This window comes from Colius striatus, chromosome 7, assembly GCF_028858725.1.
Source record: "Colius striatus isolate bColStr4 chromosome 7, bColStr4.1.hap1, whole genome shotgun sequence".
Classification (NCBI taxonomy): Eukaryota; Metazoa; Chordata; class Aves; order Coliiformes; family Coliidae; genus Colius; species Colius striatus.
The window spans coordinates 2,282,679-2,300,384 of NC_084765.1; the positions used below are offsets into that span (position 1 = coordinate 2,282,679).

At 38.9% G+C, this 17,706-nt stretch overlaps 1 protein-coding gene across 2 annotated transcripts in view; it reads left to right on the forward strand.

Moving 5' to 3' along the window:
* Nucleotides 1–17,706, forward strand: part of SHANK2 (SH3 and multiple ankyrin repeat domains 2) — a 332,306-nt gene that overhangs the window by 41,167 nt on the left and 273,433 nt on the right. For both annotated transcript variants that reach the window (XM_061999345.1, XM_061999344.1), the window contains exons 4-10: nt 3–222; nt 5,979–6,182; nt 8,166–8,237; nt 8,768–8,876; nt 9,138–9,289; nt 10,088–10,255; nt 13,073–13,189. In XM_061999345.1, the coding sequence (XP_061855329.1) occupies nt 19–222; nt 5,979–6,182; nt 8,166–8,237; nt 8,768–8,876; nt 9,138–9,289; nt 10,088–10,255; nt 13,073–13,189 (1,026 nt within the window). In that variant the 5' untranslated portion in view covers nt 3–18. The remainder of the gene's footprint in view (nt 1–2; nt 223–5,978; nt 6,183–8,165; nt 8,238–8,767; nt 8,877–9,137; nt 9,290–10,087; nt 10,256–13,072; nt 13,190–17,706) is intronic.

Sequence of the window (17,706 nt, forward strand, 5' to 3'; positions counted from 1 at the left end):
AGGAGAAAAAACCTGACCATGCCTCGTAGCCCAACGTCAAGCGAAGATGAGATGGCACAAAGCTTTTCCGACTATTCTGTTGAGTCTGAATCAGACAGCTCCAAAGAGGAAACGATTTATGACACAATTAGAGCAACTGCAGAAAAGCCAAGCAGCAGAATGGAAGACAGTCAGAGCAACACCTTAGTGATTCGCATTGTAATCCCTGATCTGCAGCAAACAGTAAGGCAGATTGCTTTATCATTTCAAAAGAAATGCATTAACTTTGCTGCCTTCAATTTGTAGTATATCTCTTCTGTTTCTTACAACCTTTTGACATATTACAGGCAAAATTTATGTTGTGTTTTCTTTTAATGCCTACATTTTGTACCCCAGTGATGTGTTTGACTACGTAAATCAAAAGTACCATCCCACCCAAGTGAGCGTATTTAGTATGTTAACTTGATGAAAACAGTGATCATAAAGCAAAACACCTGTCTGATCTGCACACCTCTGTGTTTGGGTAGAAGAAAGAGAATTAGGAATCTAAAACCTCATGAGAAGATGAGGGTTTGAATCCCAAAATCACATGTTTTATGTCTTTGAAAACCTCATACATATGTAACTCCATTGTCTTCTGTGGTTTCTCTTTTCATGAGCTAGTTTGTGATTGATACAGGCTGAGGTCTAGCAGGAGATCATCAAATTCTCTCACTCTCTACCACATTCTTTGGCTTTCCCTGTCATTTTCTCACAAAAAGATATCCTTGTTAGATAGCTGGTGGCTTTTAGAGTATGAAGAGAAAAAAGAAGCACAAATAAGTCTTTCCTTCCTTTGCTGTTCTGCCTTTACTACACAATGTTGTTTCTCAGACTTCCATCCAGAGACATCAACACGCTCAAGTATGAGGAAGAAAAATAAAGCATGGCATTGAGCTGTTCCACAGTTTTTACAGTAACATGAAATCACAGTTTTGTTCTTTTCCAGTTCCTCACCACTTACACTGGAAACATGTCAGAGAGGATAAAATGAACCTTCTGAGTTTCCTAGAAGAGTCATTTGCAAGCTAACTCACACACCTATGGCTGTCTCACATCCCTAAGTCTACTGGGTAAAAATAGTGTCTTCTAACAAAAGAGTTAGTTTCTAACATTTTGCAGAAAGAATTGAACAGACTTTTAAAGAAATGACCAATAAATGGAATAATAATAAACTAATCTTGGATATTCCTTATGCATTAGAAACCTACAGTCCAAGTTCCTCATTCTTTCTCACAAGGAAACTACTAAGTTGTGTTTCTTTTAGGATTGAATGTAGCATTCAGTGCCTGGAATGTTAAGAGCATATAGTTGGAAAAGGTGGTTGTTGTAAGTAAATGACTCCTTGACCTCCACAAGTGCAACCTTCTCTTGGTGAAAGTCTTGGGAGTTACAGATTCTATCTAGCAGCACGACTTGTCCAAGTTTGTGATTAGTTATCTAAATTACCCTTGGCCTCCTTGAATGCTGTTGCCAGGGTTTTCAGTTGATGGTAGACATCAGACTTTTTCAAAGATGATTGTAAAAAAACCATGTTCTTTTTATGGATGTGTGCTACATACATCCCTCTGTGCTGACATTTAGGATCTACATCATACTGTGCTGCCATTGAGGATCCATCTCAAATGAAATTACCTCTTTTTAATTAAGTTCATTTTTAGAATGATGGAGATTGCCTGTCTACAGGCTGACAGGGAAGAGCTGTTTTGACAGTTGTGGCCTCAGGTGTGGTTGTAGAGCTCTCTTGTTTTTAAAGCTTAATCCACGCAGCATAGCAGAAACTTGGAGGATCTGTATTGGATGGGGGAGCATTATCTCTTAAATTCTTGTACTGAAAATTTGTTTAGCTTAAGGATTGAGCTGGTTCTTGCTCAAATTACCATACCACTCCAGTAGTTCATATGATGTGAGATGAGCCTTTGTGAGGAGGCAGTGGTGCAGGACCTGAGCTGCACAGGAAGGCTTCAGAGAGCAGAGCAGGACTGAGGCTGCTGTGAGCCACATTTTTATTAAATCTAGGGTGAAGCAGTCATCACCTTGGGTCTTCCATTTCAGTGCTGATTGAAATACTCAAATCGACTGTTGTACATCTTGAACGTGAAAGGATTTTGCTTATAGTGAAGTGCTCTGTCAAGACAAGTTCTAACTGGACATGGTTAGGATTTTATTGATGGTCTTACCAGCTCACTTTATCTTTGACTATGTTCAGAGCTTAATGAATCAATCCAGTACAATGGAAAGATTATCTCTACCTCCTAGGTTTACTCTGCTGTTAAAAACAGAGGGATGTTAGCCTCCTTGAAGCCCTCTTCTCTCATTACTCTTCTTTTTTAGACCAATAGTAAGTTATTTATTGACACCACTGAAGCATTTTTTAAACATTCATTTTGTGCAGGAAATAAGACAAAAAGTACTTTTTTTGTGTGCTGTGTTTCATTTGTTCATTTTCATTGCTTTACTTCTTGCATTTTTTGTTCCTTTTTGATAAACTCTTAAGGAAAATAACTCAATTGTTATAAGCAGTTCTGTAGCAGCTGATCTAATTTATCAGCCCTCAGGCTCTTGTCCAGAAAAGTGAAATCTGGATTCAGTTTTGCAAACAGAAAGCCTGGAAGCTTCAATGTAGTGTAGCAAAGTTTGGAGAAGATGACGAGCTAGCTTATAGCTACGAGCCAAATCCGACTTACACCCCATTTGCTGTATAATTATAATTAATGTTAGAGGTGTTTAAAATTAGCCTGTTTAATCAAAGAGGCATGAAATGACAGAGTTTAATTTTAAATTTTCATTCTTTGCTTTTTAAAAAGCAGGATCAAGAATATGTTGGTTTAAGAGGAGACAAGTTTAGGGTTTTAGATAAAGCTCGACCACCCATGAGGCTTTAAAATCCAAACTAAAGACACTAGGAATAGAAGTTTGCTCATCTGCAGTGGCTGTGGTGTAAACTGCCTTTATTTCATTGCATGTGTCCTAAACAGGATGTGCTGCTGTAGAAAACATTACAAATTATCACCCATTGCAGGAAATATGTCTTGTTGCCCTTTTATTCTCACTTAAATCCTTAAAGATAAGGTAAAACTTGACAAGTTCATACAGATCTCTTATGAAGGCTTACTTTTCAGTTCTTACATCCATTCTTTTTTTGCTCTCCAGATGAAAATCCAATGTAGTAAAACAATACTTTGTAGAAAGGATCATTTCTTTCTGTTTTTCTTTTGTACACCTGTATTTAATTGTCACCCCTAGCTCAGGAGGGTGGAGAATGTTTAAATGAATGACTAAAAGTTTCCTGAGCTCAGTAAATGCATTGAAGGAATAGAGGGCATAGAAAACCCTCCATATTGCCAAACTCACATTCATAGGAGAGTGAGTAAAAAAGCTGTATTATCTGGCATTTAATAAGCTGATTTAATAAGCCTGGAGGCTCCACTTTAACAGATCCTTTATGGAAGCAGCACACAGTTGTAATCTCTTCTGACCAGAAGCATATTTGCAGTCCATCCAGCCCAGAGGATACTGGCTTGATGAGTACTGATACTCCTTGCTATTGAGATGGAAATGGCAGTAGCAGGACTCACTTCTCTCTTTGCAATAGTGGTGCAGGGTTTCTTGGCAGCTTAAGCATTATTCAATTGTGCTTGCCCTTAACTTAAGGATGCTTCATCCCCTGGGCAGTGAAGTTCAGGCTGCCAGCACTGGTTGGAGACATAATCTACATCTTTCTTCCTTGGTAACCAAAATTGGCAGTTGACAGCCCTCAGTTGTCCACAGCCCTCAGTTGCAACCACACGTTGCCCCGGGTGGTTTTCTGGCCTGTGCCTCAAGAATGACTGCTTACCTTTTGCCTAAAGGCAACCATGTCTGGCCATGGTGTAAGTGTCTTTTGGACATGGAAAACTGGGTGAACTAACATGCTGTGTTTTCCTCTGTGATGCCTGGCATCTGACCTCTCCCTGGACCACTTTGGTCTGAATCCAGGATAAGTTGTCTTGTATCCATTCCCTTTATCAGCCCATGTGGGAACATACCACGAGTGATTCTGCCTATAACTGCAAGCAGTCTGGTGCTTCTCTAGTAGCTGTTAGAACACTGTGCAAAGGAAATGTTCTTGACAATGATGCCCTAAGTTTTGTGCTTTTTCCCAGGCTTCAGATCTATCAGCCAGTTGTTTTAAGGACTGTTTTCTTCATTTTGTCATCAATACGTGGTGGTTGTTCTGCTGTTTTGTTTAATCCTCCACTTGGCTGCTCCCTGTGGGCTACCTTTAGAATCAAAATGCTCCGATTCATGTGTTTGATTAAATTCTGATGCTGAGGACTTCTTTGGAATGCTTCTGCCATCTGTTACTTCAGTAATGAGCATTTGCTCACTGCTGCCTCCCCTTCCCATGCAAAATATTCTTTGGTAAGTGGCAGTTGGGTACAACAGCAGTTTCAGTTGTAGCTACTGTTTGGTTTTCTGCTTCTGCATTGGTTTTTTATACTTTGGTATGTTTTCTTTACTTTTTCCAGTATTCCTTGGCTTTTATGATTAAGAATCTTTGTTTCCTTTAGTGCTTTTCTTTATCAGATATAACACTTGTTTCGTTTGTGCAACTTTTCTCTGATGAAGGCAGGATCCCTGCTGTCCCAGCTGCAGCTTGAGTCACGTTTTTGCTTCAGATGCCCCTGTTGTAACTTGTTGCCAGTCTGTACTGTGATACATTGCCACAGTTCTATCCCAGGTTTTCCTTTGCAGCTTTTCACAAGTATTCTTTTGTATCTCATTTTGTGACTTGGCCATTGCTGCTTTCTGTTTATAGTTGATCTTCCTTCTTTTTATCTTCAGTTTGACGATTGAAACACTGTGGGTGCTGCTGACATCTGTTGTTATGTCCTAGGTCTGGACAGGTGATCTGACTCGCCAGCTACTGATGATGTGGCCAGAGTGGTTTTATGACCTCTAATCTCATGAATTCTGTCTTTTCTGAATCCATTTGGATGAAGGAAAGCATTGCCTCTGAGAACTAAGTTGGAACACGGACCACAAATCAAAACAAATGACTTGCTCCATTTATTTTGAGGATACCCAGCTCATTTTCATTTTCCACTTTTTGGTTGTCACATCTTTAATATCACCATTTCCTATTGAAAGGAATAACTTTTATTTTGCTTTGCTGACAGTCACATTTTGGAGGCAGCTGTAGAAACTGTTTGCATGGTTCCTCTGTCACAGCACAGTGCTGTGTGATTGACATCTTTGTGAGTCTGATGAAAAAGCTGTTAGTTGATAGAGTTTTTAACAGATAAACATTACTCCTCAGACATTCCATATCATTGAACGTTATTCCCATTGAATTGATACCTTCCCTTTAGCTGGAGTTGGTGAGCTATGTTTTTCCCTTGCCTCCAGTCCTCCTGACGTTCTTAGTGACTTACTGTCACTGAAGTGCAGGAATGCAGGCTTATAATTGACAATGTCTCTCATCATCCAAAGAGCTTTAAAATAACAAAAGCAAGTCTCACATTTCAGTCACTGATGTTGATGGGATTTTTGACTGGCCTAATGTGATTTTGACAGTGTTTTTGAGCCACTCAGGGATTCTTTTCTGTTTCTTATTTGAAGGAACTGTTGCAATTTTTACAGTGTATGTAGCTAGCCTGCAAGACAACCTGTCCCATTTTATCTAGTCTTGAGGTGTGGCATAAAGGGTGGAAATAACAGGTCCCACATGTGTCAGTGCAGAATATCTTTGCTTTGTATGTCTTTCTGTAGTTTTTGTCACTAACTTAACCCCTGTTTTTTCAGTATTCTTTTTTATAGTAAGTTGTTGAAGGTTAGAAAAACTTGTCCAGTTCTTTTTGTCTCATGGAGTTTGTAGGTTTGTGTGTTGATGACATCTATACATTTTAGAACGTATGCTACTGTTAAAATGGTGGTTTTATTCATTAATTGGATGTATTAATAATTTCTCTTTGCAGAAATGCATTAGATTTAACCCAGAAGCTTCAGTGTGGGTTGCAAAGCAACGAATTTTGTGCACCTTGAATCAGAGTTTAAAAGATGTCCTGAATTATGGACTGTTCCAGCCTGCAAGCAATGGAAGAGATGGGAAGTTTTTGGATGAGGAACGACTTCTTAGGGAATACCCACAGCCAGTGAATAAAGGTGTTCCTTCACTTGAGGTATTTTAAGCTTTAGTATCTCAAGCATTTATATTCTCGTGCAGTAAACTGTATTTGAAGTTTCTACAGACATCTGAATTGCATTTGGGAAACAGTAAGCAGCAAGTCTGAACTTGAGCACTTACTCATGTAAGTGCTGGCATTCACTTGCTTGTAGGAGCTGTTCCATGTGTTATCCCCAAAAGGCTGTAAGGGATCAGTCCCTCTGGGAGTTTTGATTTTGGAGTTCTCCTCTGCTGAGGACACAGGAGATGTATCTTATTCTGTGATTTAATAAAGAAACATAAGGTTCTAGATTAAGCTTTTGGATCTCTGATTAGATTTGTAATAGTAGGGTAGCAGTTGCTGAATTAACCAGTCTTTGTTTCTCACAAAGAGAGGGTCTTTCTGTCATAGTGAAGCTTCCCCTCCACCCCCATCTAGTTCACTCTGTGCCCTACTTCTGAGTGCACAGATTTCCTCTGTCCATGTCCTGGGAAAGCAATAAGGGAAGAAAGGGTGTGTATGTGTGAAGCAGTTATACATAGACACTGGAATTTCCCAGCTCTCTGTTGCTCATGCAGAGGCCATGCAGCTGGGGGATAAACTGGGCAGAACTGGGTGAACATGGAGCACAGCCAGATCACATAGAAACACAGTATAGCAAGAAACTGGGGCATGAAACTAGTATTTAATTAATTTTGGTGTTGCTTGTGTTGTGGTACTTCAACCACTAATAATCTGCAGTTAATAGACTTACTCCATTATGACACAAATCCAAGGGAAAACACCAGGATCCAGAGAGGGTTTCAAGTCTGAGCTTTTCTAGTAGTTTATTTCAGAGGTTCAGTCACTCATGTCCATATTATAGCCATAAGCAAATTAAACAAACACTTTTTTTTTCCTCTCATATTTAATGAGTGTTCACTCTTTGCAAAATTGTTCTCAGTGCAACTGAGGGATTGCAAATCAGGGGTTAAAAGTCATCTTGTGAAAAGCTGATGTGAAAGCCTCATTCAATACAGTCTCCTTGTCCAACAGACATGCTCCATGCTTTGAATCCTTCATAGCACAATATAATAGCAAATTGTAACTATGTGAACCCCATGATTTTGATCATGGATCAAAAGAGGCAAACCCCTCAACCTCATTGGCAAGACAAGTGTTGTTAACCATCAGGAGAGTTATTCCCATGTATAAGTTCTACCTATGTTCATTAAAGTACTTTTTTTAGGGATCTTTTTTCCTTACTTTCAGAAATACTAAGCTGATACACCGAAATGTGTATTTTTTTTATTTAACATGCCTTCCCAGTTCTTTTTCTGCCTGAGACTGTAAATGAAAGTGCACAGATACCATTGGGGAAAAGCTCTTTTCACTGCAACTCTTGCTTATTTCTGTAGATTCTAGAGGCCAATCTCATTTCCCATGCACCTCTGCTGATTTCAGTGCATTTGTACAAGATAGAGACTGAGGGGTGGTCTCATTAATGCTTACAAATATGTAAAGGATGAGTGTCAGGAGGATGGAGCCAGGCTCTTCTCAATGATGATCAATGATAGGACAAGGGGCAATAGGGATAAACTGGAACACAAGAGGTTCCAAAGAAATACAAGCAAGAATTTCTTCCCTGTTGAGGTGAGGGAGCGCTGGAAGGTGCTGCCCAGATGGGCTGTGGAGTCTCCTTCTCTGGAGACATTCAAACCCAGCTGGATGAGTTCCTGTGTGCCCTGCTCTAGGTGATGCTGCTCTGGCAGGGGGTTGCACTGGATGAGCTTTCCAGGTCCTTTCCCACCCTTAAGATTCTGTGATATGAACTTTTCTTGTGTGAACTGTAAGTTATTTGAAGTGCTGCTTGTTGCTCAATATTAAAAATATTAAGCCTTTTTAAACATTTTTCCTAAATCTTTGTCACTGTGGAGAGGATACTTTCTGATAAGGGCAGAAAATTATGAGGTTTTAAGCAAAATGGAACATTTAAATAGTCTTTTTTCCCTCCCTCAGTTTCGATACAAGAAGAGAGTGTACAAACAGTTCAATCTTGATGAAAAACAGCTGGCCAAGCTTCACACAAAGGTATGCCCAATCTACTGGAGAAGTTAGCAGTTGCCAACTTAGCAAAGCAATGTGTCTGAGAAAGTGGAAACAAGCAGGAGTTCATTACCACCTGGGCCAATTGCTAAGCACCAAACAGTATGTGCTGCCAGCACCAACAGGAGTGTGTGAACTGGGATTTGGGAATCTCTTTCATAGCAATATTCCCATGTTTGACTCTTCCATATGTATACTAGCAATTTGAAATGAAGCTTACTTTTTAAATGCAAGATACTTTCAGCATGCTGCAAAAATGCAGGTCTATGTCTTTAGACTCATTTGCAGGTAACAGCAATAACAATAATCACCCTACCCCATCTTAATTTCTTATTGAATGAATCTTTCAATCTCTATTTTCTTTACCTTAAAACTATAAGCCCTGACTTCTGACCATTATAAACTGGAATCTTTATGCTGTCGGTATAAAGTCAAGTCTCCAGGAATGTGAATGAGCAACTGTTCAATGATGTCAGTGGATTAGAAGGTGATTCGTTTGTCACTCTTTGTTTCAGGCTAATTTGAGAAAATTTATGGATCACATCCACCATCTCTCAGTGGAAAAAATCACCAAGATGCTGGACCGAGGACTGGACCCAAACTATCATGACCTAGAAAGTGGAGGTCAGAACAGTAAAACTAGCAGCATAAAGTAGTACCTTGAGTCTCTTCAACTTGAATTGATTAACTGGCCAAATGTCAGACATTCTTTCTGTTGGCTTCCTCACTCTGGGAGTCTGTATGGTTTTGTTGTTCAAAGGAGAAAGTTGAGAGTATGTGATTTTTCTTTAAGCAGCATTTTTAAGGTAACATTTTAAAAGCAGATGTTCTTTACGTTATAAATTTGGTCACCTTTTTTCAAGCCCATGCTTTTCTCTTCTTCAGAAACACCCCTGACTTTGGCAGTTCAGCTTGACAATACAGCAGAAGTGATAAAAGCTCTGAAAAATGGAGGAGCCCATTTAGACTTCAGAGCCAAAGATGGCATGACAGCTCTGCACAAAGCAGCCAGAGCCAAAAACCAAGTAACCCTCAAGGTAAATGCTTTCAGTAGCAAACTGTACATGATTTTCTAGGAAAAGACATACATGAAGGAGAATGTTTTTAGCTAATTACTATATTGTACTCAATGGATCCTTTAATATATGCTTGTTCTGGTGCGTTCTTGTGGCTTTAAAATCTTAGAGGTTTCTTTCAATAAAAGGCCTTTTCATTTCTGAGTTCTTCAAACTATTTTTGGTAGCAAGAAAAAGTGGTGAAATTTAACCTCATTCATTGACACATTGGGAAAGATCTGTCTGAGGAAATAGGAATAGCATTATTGTTGCTTATCTCATTGACAGTAAATGCCAGTGGCAGGGATTACACGTTATATCTTAACACAGTCTCTTCTGTTTTCTTTTGTATTTTTGGCAGGTGTTCTTAAATCACCTTGATAGTCTAGATTAAGTCTTATTTATGGGTTTTGCTGATTTCCTTTTGACAGGTACTCAAATTGCATGACATTTTTGATCAAGCATCTTGTAACTGAAGAGGCAAATGTGCTGCAAAGGCAATGTGACATTTTCAGAACTCAGTCTGAACTTAGTGAGAGAATGGAAGCTGGACATTGCCACTCTTCCTTTCTTTACTGTCCCCATAGATTCTTTTAAATGCTGATTCTTCTGAGGTCATTTCTTGCTTAACTTAATCTGTTCCATGGCCTCTTCTATCAGTTTATATCTAAGTGATACGTTCTGGCAAGTATCAACCTTATAGATACTTTCTCAGATAAAGCCCCTTTACAGTTAAAGTCCCTCTGAAATGTGTTTTTCACAGTCTGTGATTTCTTTCAGACCCTTTTAGAGCTTGGAGCATCTCCTAACTACAAAGACAGCTGTGGCCTGACACCACTGTACCACACTGCTATTGTGGGAGGGGATCCTTACTGCTGTGAGCTGTTACTTCATGAACATGCTACAGTCAGCTGCAAAGATGAGAATGGATGGCAAGAAATTCATCAGGTAGGATGTTACACTCTTATAAACTGACACTTTGAGTCATATTTCATTCCCTGTTTGTGGGGAAATGGGGACTGCAATGGTTTTTCTGTTGCTGTTTGTAGATGGGTTTTCCTTTCCTCTCTTGCACAGTCAGTGTGTGGAGAAAGGTGGCAGCATGCTTTATAAAGAAAAATGATTTGTAAAAGAGTAAGCTTTTGAGGTTCATGATGCTAATGATGCTTTGAGTCCTCTGTGGTGCCAGAGTTCATCAGTCAGTTTCACCATAGCTATTGGGAAGGTAGAACTCTTTTCTCACCAGAGACCTAAACTGTATTGCTTAAAAGAGTTTAAAGAAGAAGTTGTTTTTTCAGCAAATGCCTTACCAGACATTATAGGTCTTTTTGTCTTGTCTTCTCCAGAAACATCTGAATATTATGCAATAGTTGTGTAAGAATGCTTCATTAATTTCTCTTTGCATAGCAACAAACCCATTCATTTCCAAAGGTTAAAGACTGTAGCAGTGGTGATGTCACAGCAGTTGTTTTATGCCTTATCTCTGTATGGATGAGTTCAAGTAATCATAAAAAAATGAAATTGATTTAGGATGATCAGATAAGTAAGATACAAGTAATCAACCTTAGAGGCCTGCTTAGATCTTCTAGGCTCACTTTCTTTTCTGTGCAGTAATCTTTTTAGTACACAACTTGTTTTCTGCTTTTCTTTGAACGAAATGGGAGATAGTTTTGGTACTCAGCTTTGATCAGGGACCTGAGATTTTTTTCACTGTGTGTGTTGAGATCGAGGTTCTTTGGATCCATTTCTAGGATGGCAAAAAAAGGGATGAATTTACTACCATCATTCCTAAGGATGAGAAGGAAATGGATTGTCTAGATCAAAGTATTACCCCATTGGGACTCAAAATATTACCCCATCGGGACTCCCTAAAACAATCCCTATTTCCAAAACCCAGCCTCATACACATGTGGTTGTTGTTTCTTGTAATGAAACAGAGCTTTCCAAACCCATTGTATTTGTAGTTATCCTAAGTAAAGCAATATTTACGTCTGGATTATGGGCAATCTGTTTCAGTAATCAATAATACAAGCATTCCTCAATGAATTAAGAAAGATAGTGATAATGATACCATGCCACATACTGTTGTCTGTGTGAGGAAGGCAAAGTTCCCTTGCATAGCAAGGAAATAATTGGTAGCAAGTATATTTTACTATCAGGGTCTTTAATGGTAGAAGTTAAGCCTCTGGGTTACTTATATAGCAAAGAGGAAAACAATAAGGTCCATGCTGTGCTAGGGTGGTAATAAAAGGATATCATCTGGAGATAGTTGTCTCTGACTGCATTGGGAAGGCCTGAGGAATGGTTTGGACAGCTCACCTACCATGCAGACCCCTTTAAATGCATTTCCCCTGCATTTCTTGTTCTGCATCAGCTGAGTCAGTTGGCAAAAAGCAATCCTGCTCTAGCAAAGTGGTGAAAGGGCCTGGTTTTAGTCCAATTCAATTGTAGTAAGAACAGAAGGTTGGAATTAGTTCTTGCACTTTAGGAGATATTTTAAATTCCCTCTGGATGTTCACAGCTAGATGCTGAGTGGCTTTTAGAGACTATGCAGAATTGATGACTTATAGCTGGTTGTATGTTTGCTCTAATCTCCCCCACAGTCAGAAACACAGTTAGCCTTTGGTACTGTTTCTCCCTTTCCTTGTTCTTAGATGCCTGTTTTCTGTTGCCTAACACTATTATTTTTTCTGTTTTCATAACAGCTAGCACATCTCCATTATTTTCTTCCCTGTAAATGAATAAAATATTTAATAAACACTGTTTTTTCTTTTCCCCCCTCTCTGTATATTGGGAATAGAAATTGGAGGAAGAAAAGCTGTAATGGTTAGGATACTAGACTGGGATTTGGGATCTGTCACATTTAATTTGTGTACTGAGCAGTGTGCTTAATTTTTCTGATTCAAATTGCAAGATGTGTGGGTTTGTACCTCCCACTGAAGTCAGTAGTAATTAGATACCTAAGAGTGAGTGGCTTTGTATACCTGTACCTCTCGGCTTTACTTCCATGTTATTACACTGGAATGATACTGATTTGAGGTGGTAACAAAGTTAAAAATATCCCAGGCTGGGAGGTGTGTTCTGCTGGTGTGTTACAGAGAGGAAGGTGCTTAATGAGGCTGATGAATGGAAATACTGGGATTTTTCTCGCTAAGCAGAGAAGCTGCAAATTTCACTGGCATCCTCTTCATCTAGTTTACCTCCAGGTATTCAGGGTCAGGTAACATTGTATTTGTGTGACTGATAAAGGAATTGTTGAAGACTTCTCCTGTTTGGATCAGTGCCCTGTGTGTATTGTGTGTCTCCTTGGCATCACCGAATCAAGAAGATTGTTACTTGAGTTTTGGCCAGATTTTCAGACTTGCTTTTACTCCTTCAAAGCAAGCTTTAGAAATCTGATCATCTTCAGTGCCATCTAGTGGGCGACTTCCCAGAGATTAACAGCACAAAAAACCCCCTCATTTTCTGTTAGTCTGCATGTCACATAGGACAGTTGTGAATATTAGTGCATAGAAAACGTTAAACTTTGTATTTCCTTCTTAAATTGCCATTTCTCAAGTAAACAGATTATGCTCAGACTTGGTGTACCAAAGGAAACATGTTGGTGTTTAAAGGTAGACGTGCACATGCTGATCCTCCCATTCAGTCCAGGAGTGGTTCTAAAAATTAGACTAATTAAATAGCATCATCTCTGCTAAGAATCTTTACCTGAAATGCTTGCCTGGATTATATAACAACCAAAACCATGAATGCATCTCTTTACAGGCTTGCAGATATGGGCATGTCCAACATCTAGAGCATCTCCTCTTCTACGGCGCCGATATGTGCGCGCAGAACGCCTCGGGAAACACGGCGCTGCACATCTGTGCCCTGTACAACCAGGTGAGCTGGCACACACTCCTCTGCCAGCAGACCCTCTGCTGCAGAGACCTACCACCTCCTTCAGTCACCTAAAGGTCCCCAGCCGCAGCTGAGGGGTGCCCTGGGTCCCCTGTGCATGACTGAGAGGGAGGGATGTCTTGCTTTGGGGGAGATGGGTGTGGGGAGTCCAGCCCTGTGGAGACAGGGAATGTGCTATGAGAGAATGACATGCAGCCAGGGAACAAAAAAGACATAAGTGAGGTGCCAATACTGAACCTTTCATCCACAGAAACAGACACTTGTTGAGTTTTCTGTTGAAGTTTACTGGGTAGGTGTATAGAGATTCCTGAGATACAGTTTCCTTGCTTTTAATAAATGCATTTGGGATAAGCTTCCCATTATTACTGATCTATAGAGGCAAGTTCCACTGACAAAGAGCATAGCTCATTATTTTTCACTTGATTTATTTAACATGCAATCAAGTATTACAGGTTTTAAACAGTGGTCTTAGAAACTAGAAAGAAAAGAATGAAAACCTGGTTTACTGGTGTCCTATTCCCTGATTACAAATAGGGCTGCTCAGTGTAGGTAGCAAGAATGTACACCTCAATTAGCAAATAAAAGCAACACCATATTCTACCAGCTTCTGGTTTTTATTTGTATCATAGGTAAATATTTGTTTCCTGTTCAGAATTTATTGCTGTTTGGCTAGAATTAACTGAGAAACACTTGGAAAACACTGTGGAAATAGATCTGTAGCTTACACAGAAGATACTGAATTCTCTGCTGTTTACAACTTGTTTAGTCATTTAGAAGTAATGGAAACATATGATTTGATGGCATTTGACATTCTCTTTGAATGGATGGGATGGGGAAGGAATGAGTTTTATAACTCTGTTAAAACACAGAGGATTTAGGAAAACACAAGTTATGAGATGTGACTGTAACTAGTGAAACATCTGTTAAAGCATCTGCTTCTTAATTAATTACCAGCTTTGGTGGGGTTTTTTTTTCCAGTGCCTTGTCAAGATAGATTCCTCAATTAGGTTCAAAATACCCTCTACTTCTTCAAAAAAGAGGATTTTAGGAACAATCTGACATTTTTCATGACTATGGACTTGATGTGTGTGTCTTGATTGAGGGTCTCACTGTTCCCTGTTAATACTGATTGAAGTACAGGAGCAGTACCTCTATGAACTGCTTTTGCCTCACTGTCTACCAACCACCTTCAACAAGCTGTCAAGTATCTACATCAACTAGTTTAAGGTTAGCCATAGTTTCTTGACTGGGCTTGAGTGACTCCTGCAACAGTGAACATAAAGAGCTTTTGCAAGTTGACACTTGTTATTGAGTTCCTGGAAAATTTTGCAGAGAAAGGAAATTCACCTTCATCTCAACTAAAAATTGTCATCTAGCCTTCACATCAAGAGCTTGACATGTGTAACTATAAGCATTTTTGTTGATTAAAACAAATTTGCTTTAAAAAAACCCTCTTTCTATATATATTCATCTCATCTACTTCATGTTTCCAGATTTTACTTTCCCTGAGTAAGAATTTTGAAGGCAGAACCACAATGCAGATATAAACTTAAACATGTGAACTCATCTCTGGGTTCTTTTTTTGCAACAGTTTTATTGCAGTGCTTTCATAGTATAGTTGGTTACAAAATCACAGACTTTCAGGACAGTTTATGCAATATGATGCTGGATTTAGAATAATCCCATAGAGTGACAGTATTTTTCATGTAGAGGTGTGTTTTCCTCCTGACCTCAGGGAACAAAGATTTTGTAGGAGACTCAGAAGCTCTAATTGAAGGAGCATCTAAAGAGTTGCCAATGTATTCATAGTTGTTAATCTTGATGGTGTGAATGGAAGTTTAACATCTTGTAACTATGCTGTCAGGCTTCTGTTTTCCTGAATCCAGTGAATGGGAAAATAAGAAGTTTTTCTCAGGGTGGTGTGAACTGTAACCTGTGCTGTGTTTTTTTTCAGTGTCCCTTTTATTGAAGTTGTTATTAGCTAAGGTGGAGGGAACAGTGTTGGCCTTGTCTGGATTGAGAGACTGGGAAAAGTATCCTTTTACCTCTTGATTCCTGTAGATGGAGTCATTACCCATTTGATTTTCTCTTCCAGTTTTTCCCTGGGGATTTTTCTTGGGGTGAAGTTGGTAATTGTGTTTTCCTGAATGTCAGCTAAGCTTTAAATTGAATAAATTCTTGGTTTTTAAAGTTCTTTTGTGGCTGTCCATTAACTTAGTGAAATCTAGATAGACCTTATGCCTCTGTATTTTGGAACTAACAAAGCTGGGATGAAGTGTGCCCTCTTTGAGTCAATGGGTTGGATTTGGTGTGAAAACTGTTGTAGTATTGAATTAGGCAATTAGCTCTCAGGCAAGAAATTGAATCTGATCTGCTGAAAAGCCAACATTTCTCTGTGTAACTATTTAACTTTAGGAAGTTTAAAAAGCTACTGCATATTCAGTTGATGTGTAAAGACTGAACAATGCTAAGCTCTCAATATCAGAAGTTATTAGGTTATCAGAGCTAAAATATGTGCAAGCATGAGTTCTGGCATTGATAGACAACACCTTAACAACAGAGAGCTCTAAAATGTAGAAGTTGCATTGAGTGAACAAAGGAAAAGTAATCAAAATCATATCTAGGGGCAACTTTTTTGCAGCTTCTCCCTGATTTATTCCCCTTAATAATGGAAGGATGGGGAGGAGATGAAGGGAAGATAGAATGAAGCTAAGAATGCTTCTGTTTCTTTTAAAAGATAAATAAACAAAGAAATGCAGCACTTCATGCAATTAAGTTTTCTTGACAATTCTTGCGTTTAGCAACTCTAACAACTTCTCCAAAACCTTTTCTTATTCAATCCATGTAATAAGTAAATCCCTTTGCATGCTTTTTGTTACCCTCCAGGCAACTTAGAGTTCTGTAGTGTTGAATTACATACTCTGATCAACCAAACGAATAATCAGACAATAGCGTGTGTTTCCTAATATCATTATTGATATCTTCAGGTTCTTCATTAAAATTAGGCATTTTCATGCTAAAGGGTTCTACTAATGTTTCCAGTCAGTTTAACTAAGCAGTACCTGCAGTGATAGTGGAATAATTGTTATTATGGGAATGTAATATAGTGTGCAAAGCTGGAATCACTTAGGAGTCAGTCAAAAAGGAATTGTTGGAAAAGTAACCCTTTAGAAAAAAAACCAACTCAAAATATGAATTCCTTTCTCTAGATTGCAACACATTTACTTCTTCTGGAAGGGGGGTTGGACTAGATGATCTCTAAAGGTCCCTTCCAACCCCTACCGTGCTACAATTCTATGATAGCACAGAAAAATGGGACAAGCATTTTAATGTTCTACACGTTGCTCTCAGTCTTCTTATGTTTAGAGGTACAGGGAACACACCTAATGTGCAGATTTCAGTGCCAGCAAATGAGGTCATCTCAGTTAATTACATATCATTAAAAAATAGCCACCAGTGAGATCTGATCCTTTCCAATGTTTCAGTCTGTTATGCAGAATAGGAAGCGTGGAGTATAGAATCTTAGTGAAAGGGTGTAGGATAGCCTCCTCCCCAGATATATTTAGGACAACCTTGTGATGGAGGAGATTTAATGGGATCAAGAATCTGATGTGATAAAAGTAGAAACCACAATGTAAATAAATATTTTCAGTCAGAAATTCTGTGTGTTCACTTATGACTCAGAATCTAGTAAATAAGCTTCATTTCTACAAGCAAAACAGCTAAATTATAGAGCTGTTTCTCTGGCTGCACGTTTTAAAGTGAAAGTAGTGCAGTGAAACACCTCATTAGGTAGAAGTCTGCATCACAACATGACAAGAAATCTGGACAGCACAATAAAATGAATAGAAATATTTAGACTGAGGAAACATAAAGACACTTTGGAGTGTTTTTGTGTGAGCTCCTAAGTTGAACATTAAAAGATGACAGATAGGAAATATAGTCTACATATGAATCATCAGAGAGTCCAGTGTTCTGAGAACCACACCAGAACTAAAGAGCATTTCTGGCAGGTTATGGCCACTCATATTTTGCAGTAGTGTAGAGCAGAGACTTAAACAGTATACTGTAGCATTTTTTAAAGCAAAGGGTTTAATTTGAAAGGATTCCCTCAGTTCAGAGGGCCTCCAGCTGTACTTTTCTCTTGTTAGAAGGACCGTGTTGGGTTTGCACTGTAACTGTTAGCATGCTTTAAGTGAAAAGGGAGAAGTTAAGGCTGTTCAGTGCAGTATAGGAGTACAATTTCAGGTATATTGGAAAAAAATAATCATACATTAGATGTTTAAAAGTGAATATAGGTTAAAAACCCCCCCCCAAAAGTGCACGCCAGGGATAAAACTGCTTTATTTAATGTTTAGCAGTAAGGGAGGATATAATTAATCCCATGTACTGTTTACTGTACTGTGGACACAAAACCCATGTGAGAGTAAAGTTTCATTTTGAAACTGCAAAATCTGATTTGCCAAGCAGGGCATTTCCACAGTAGAGTTTCTTAAAGT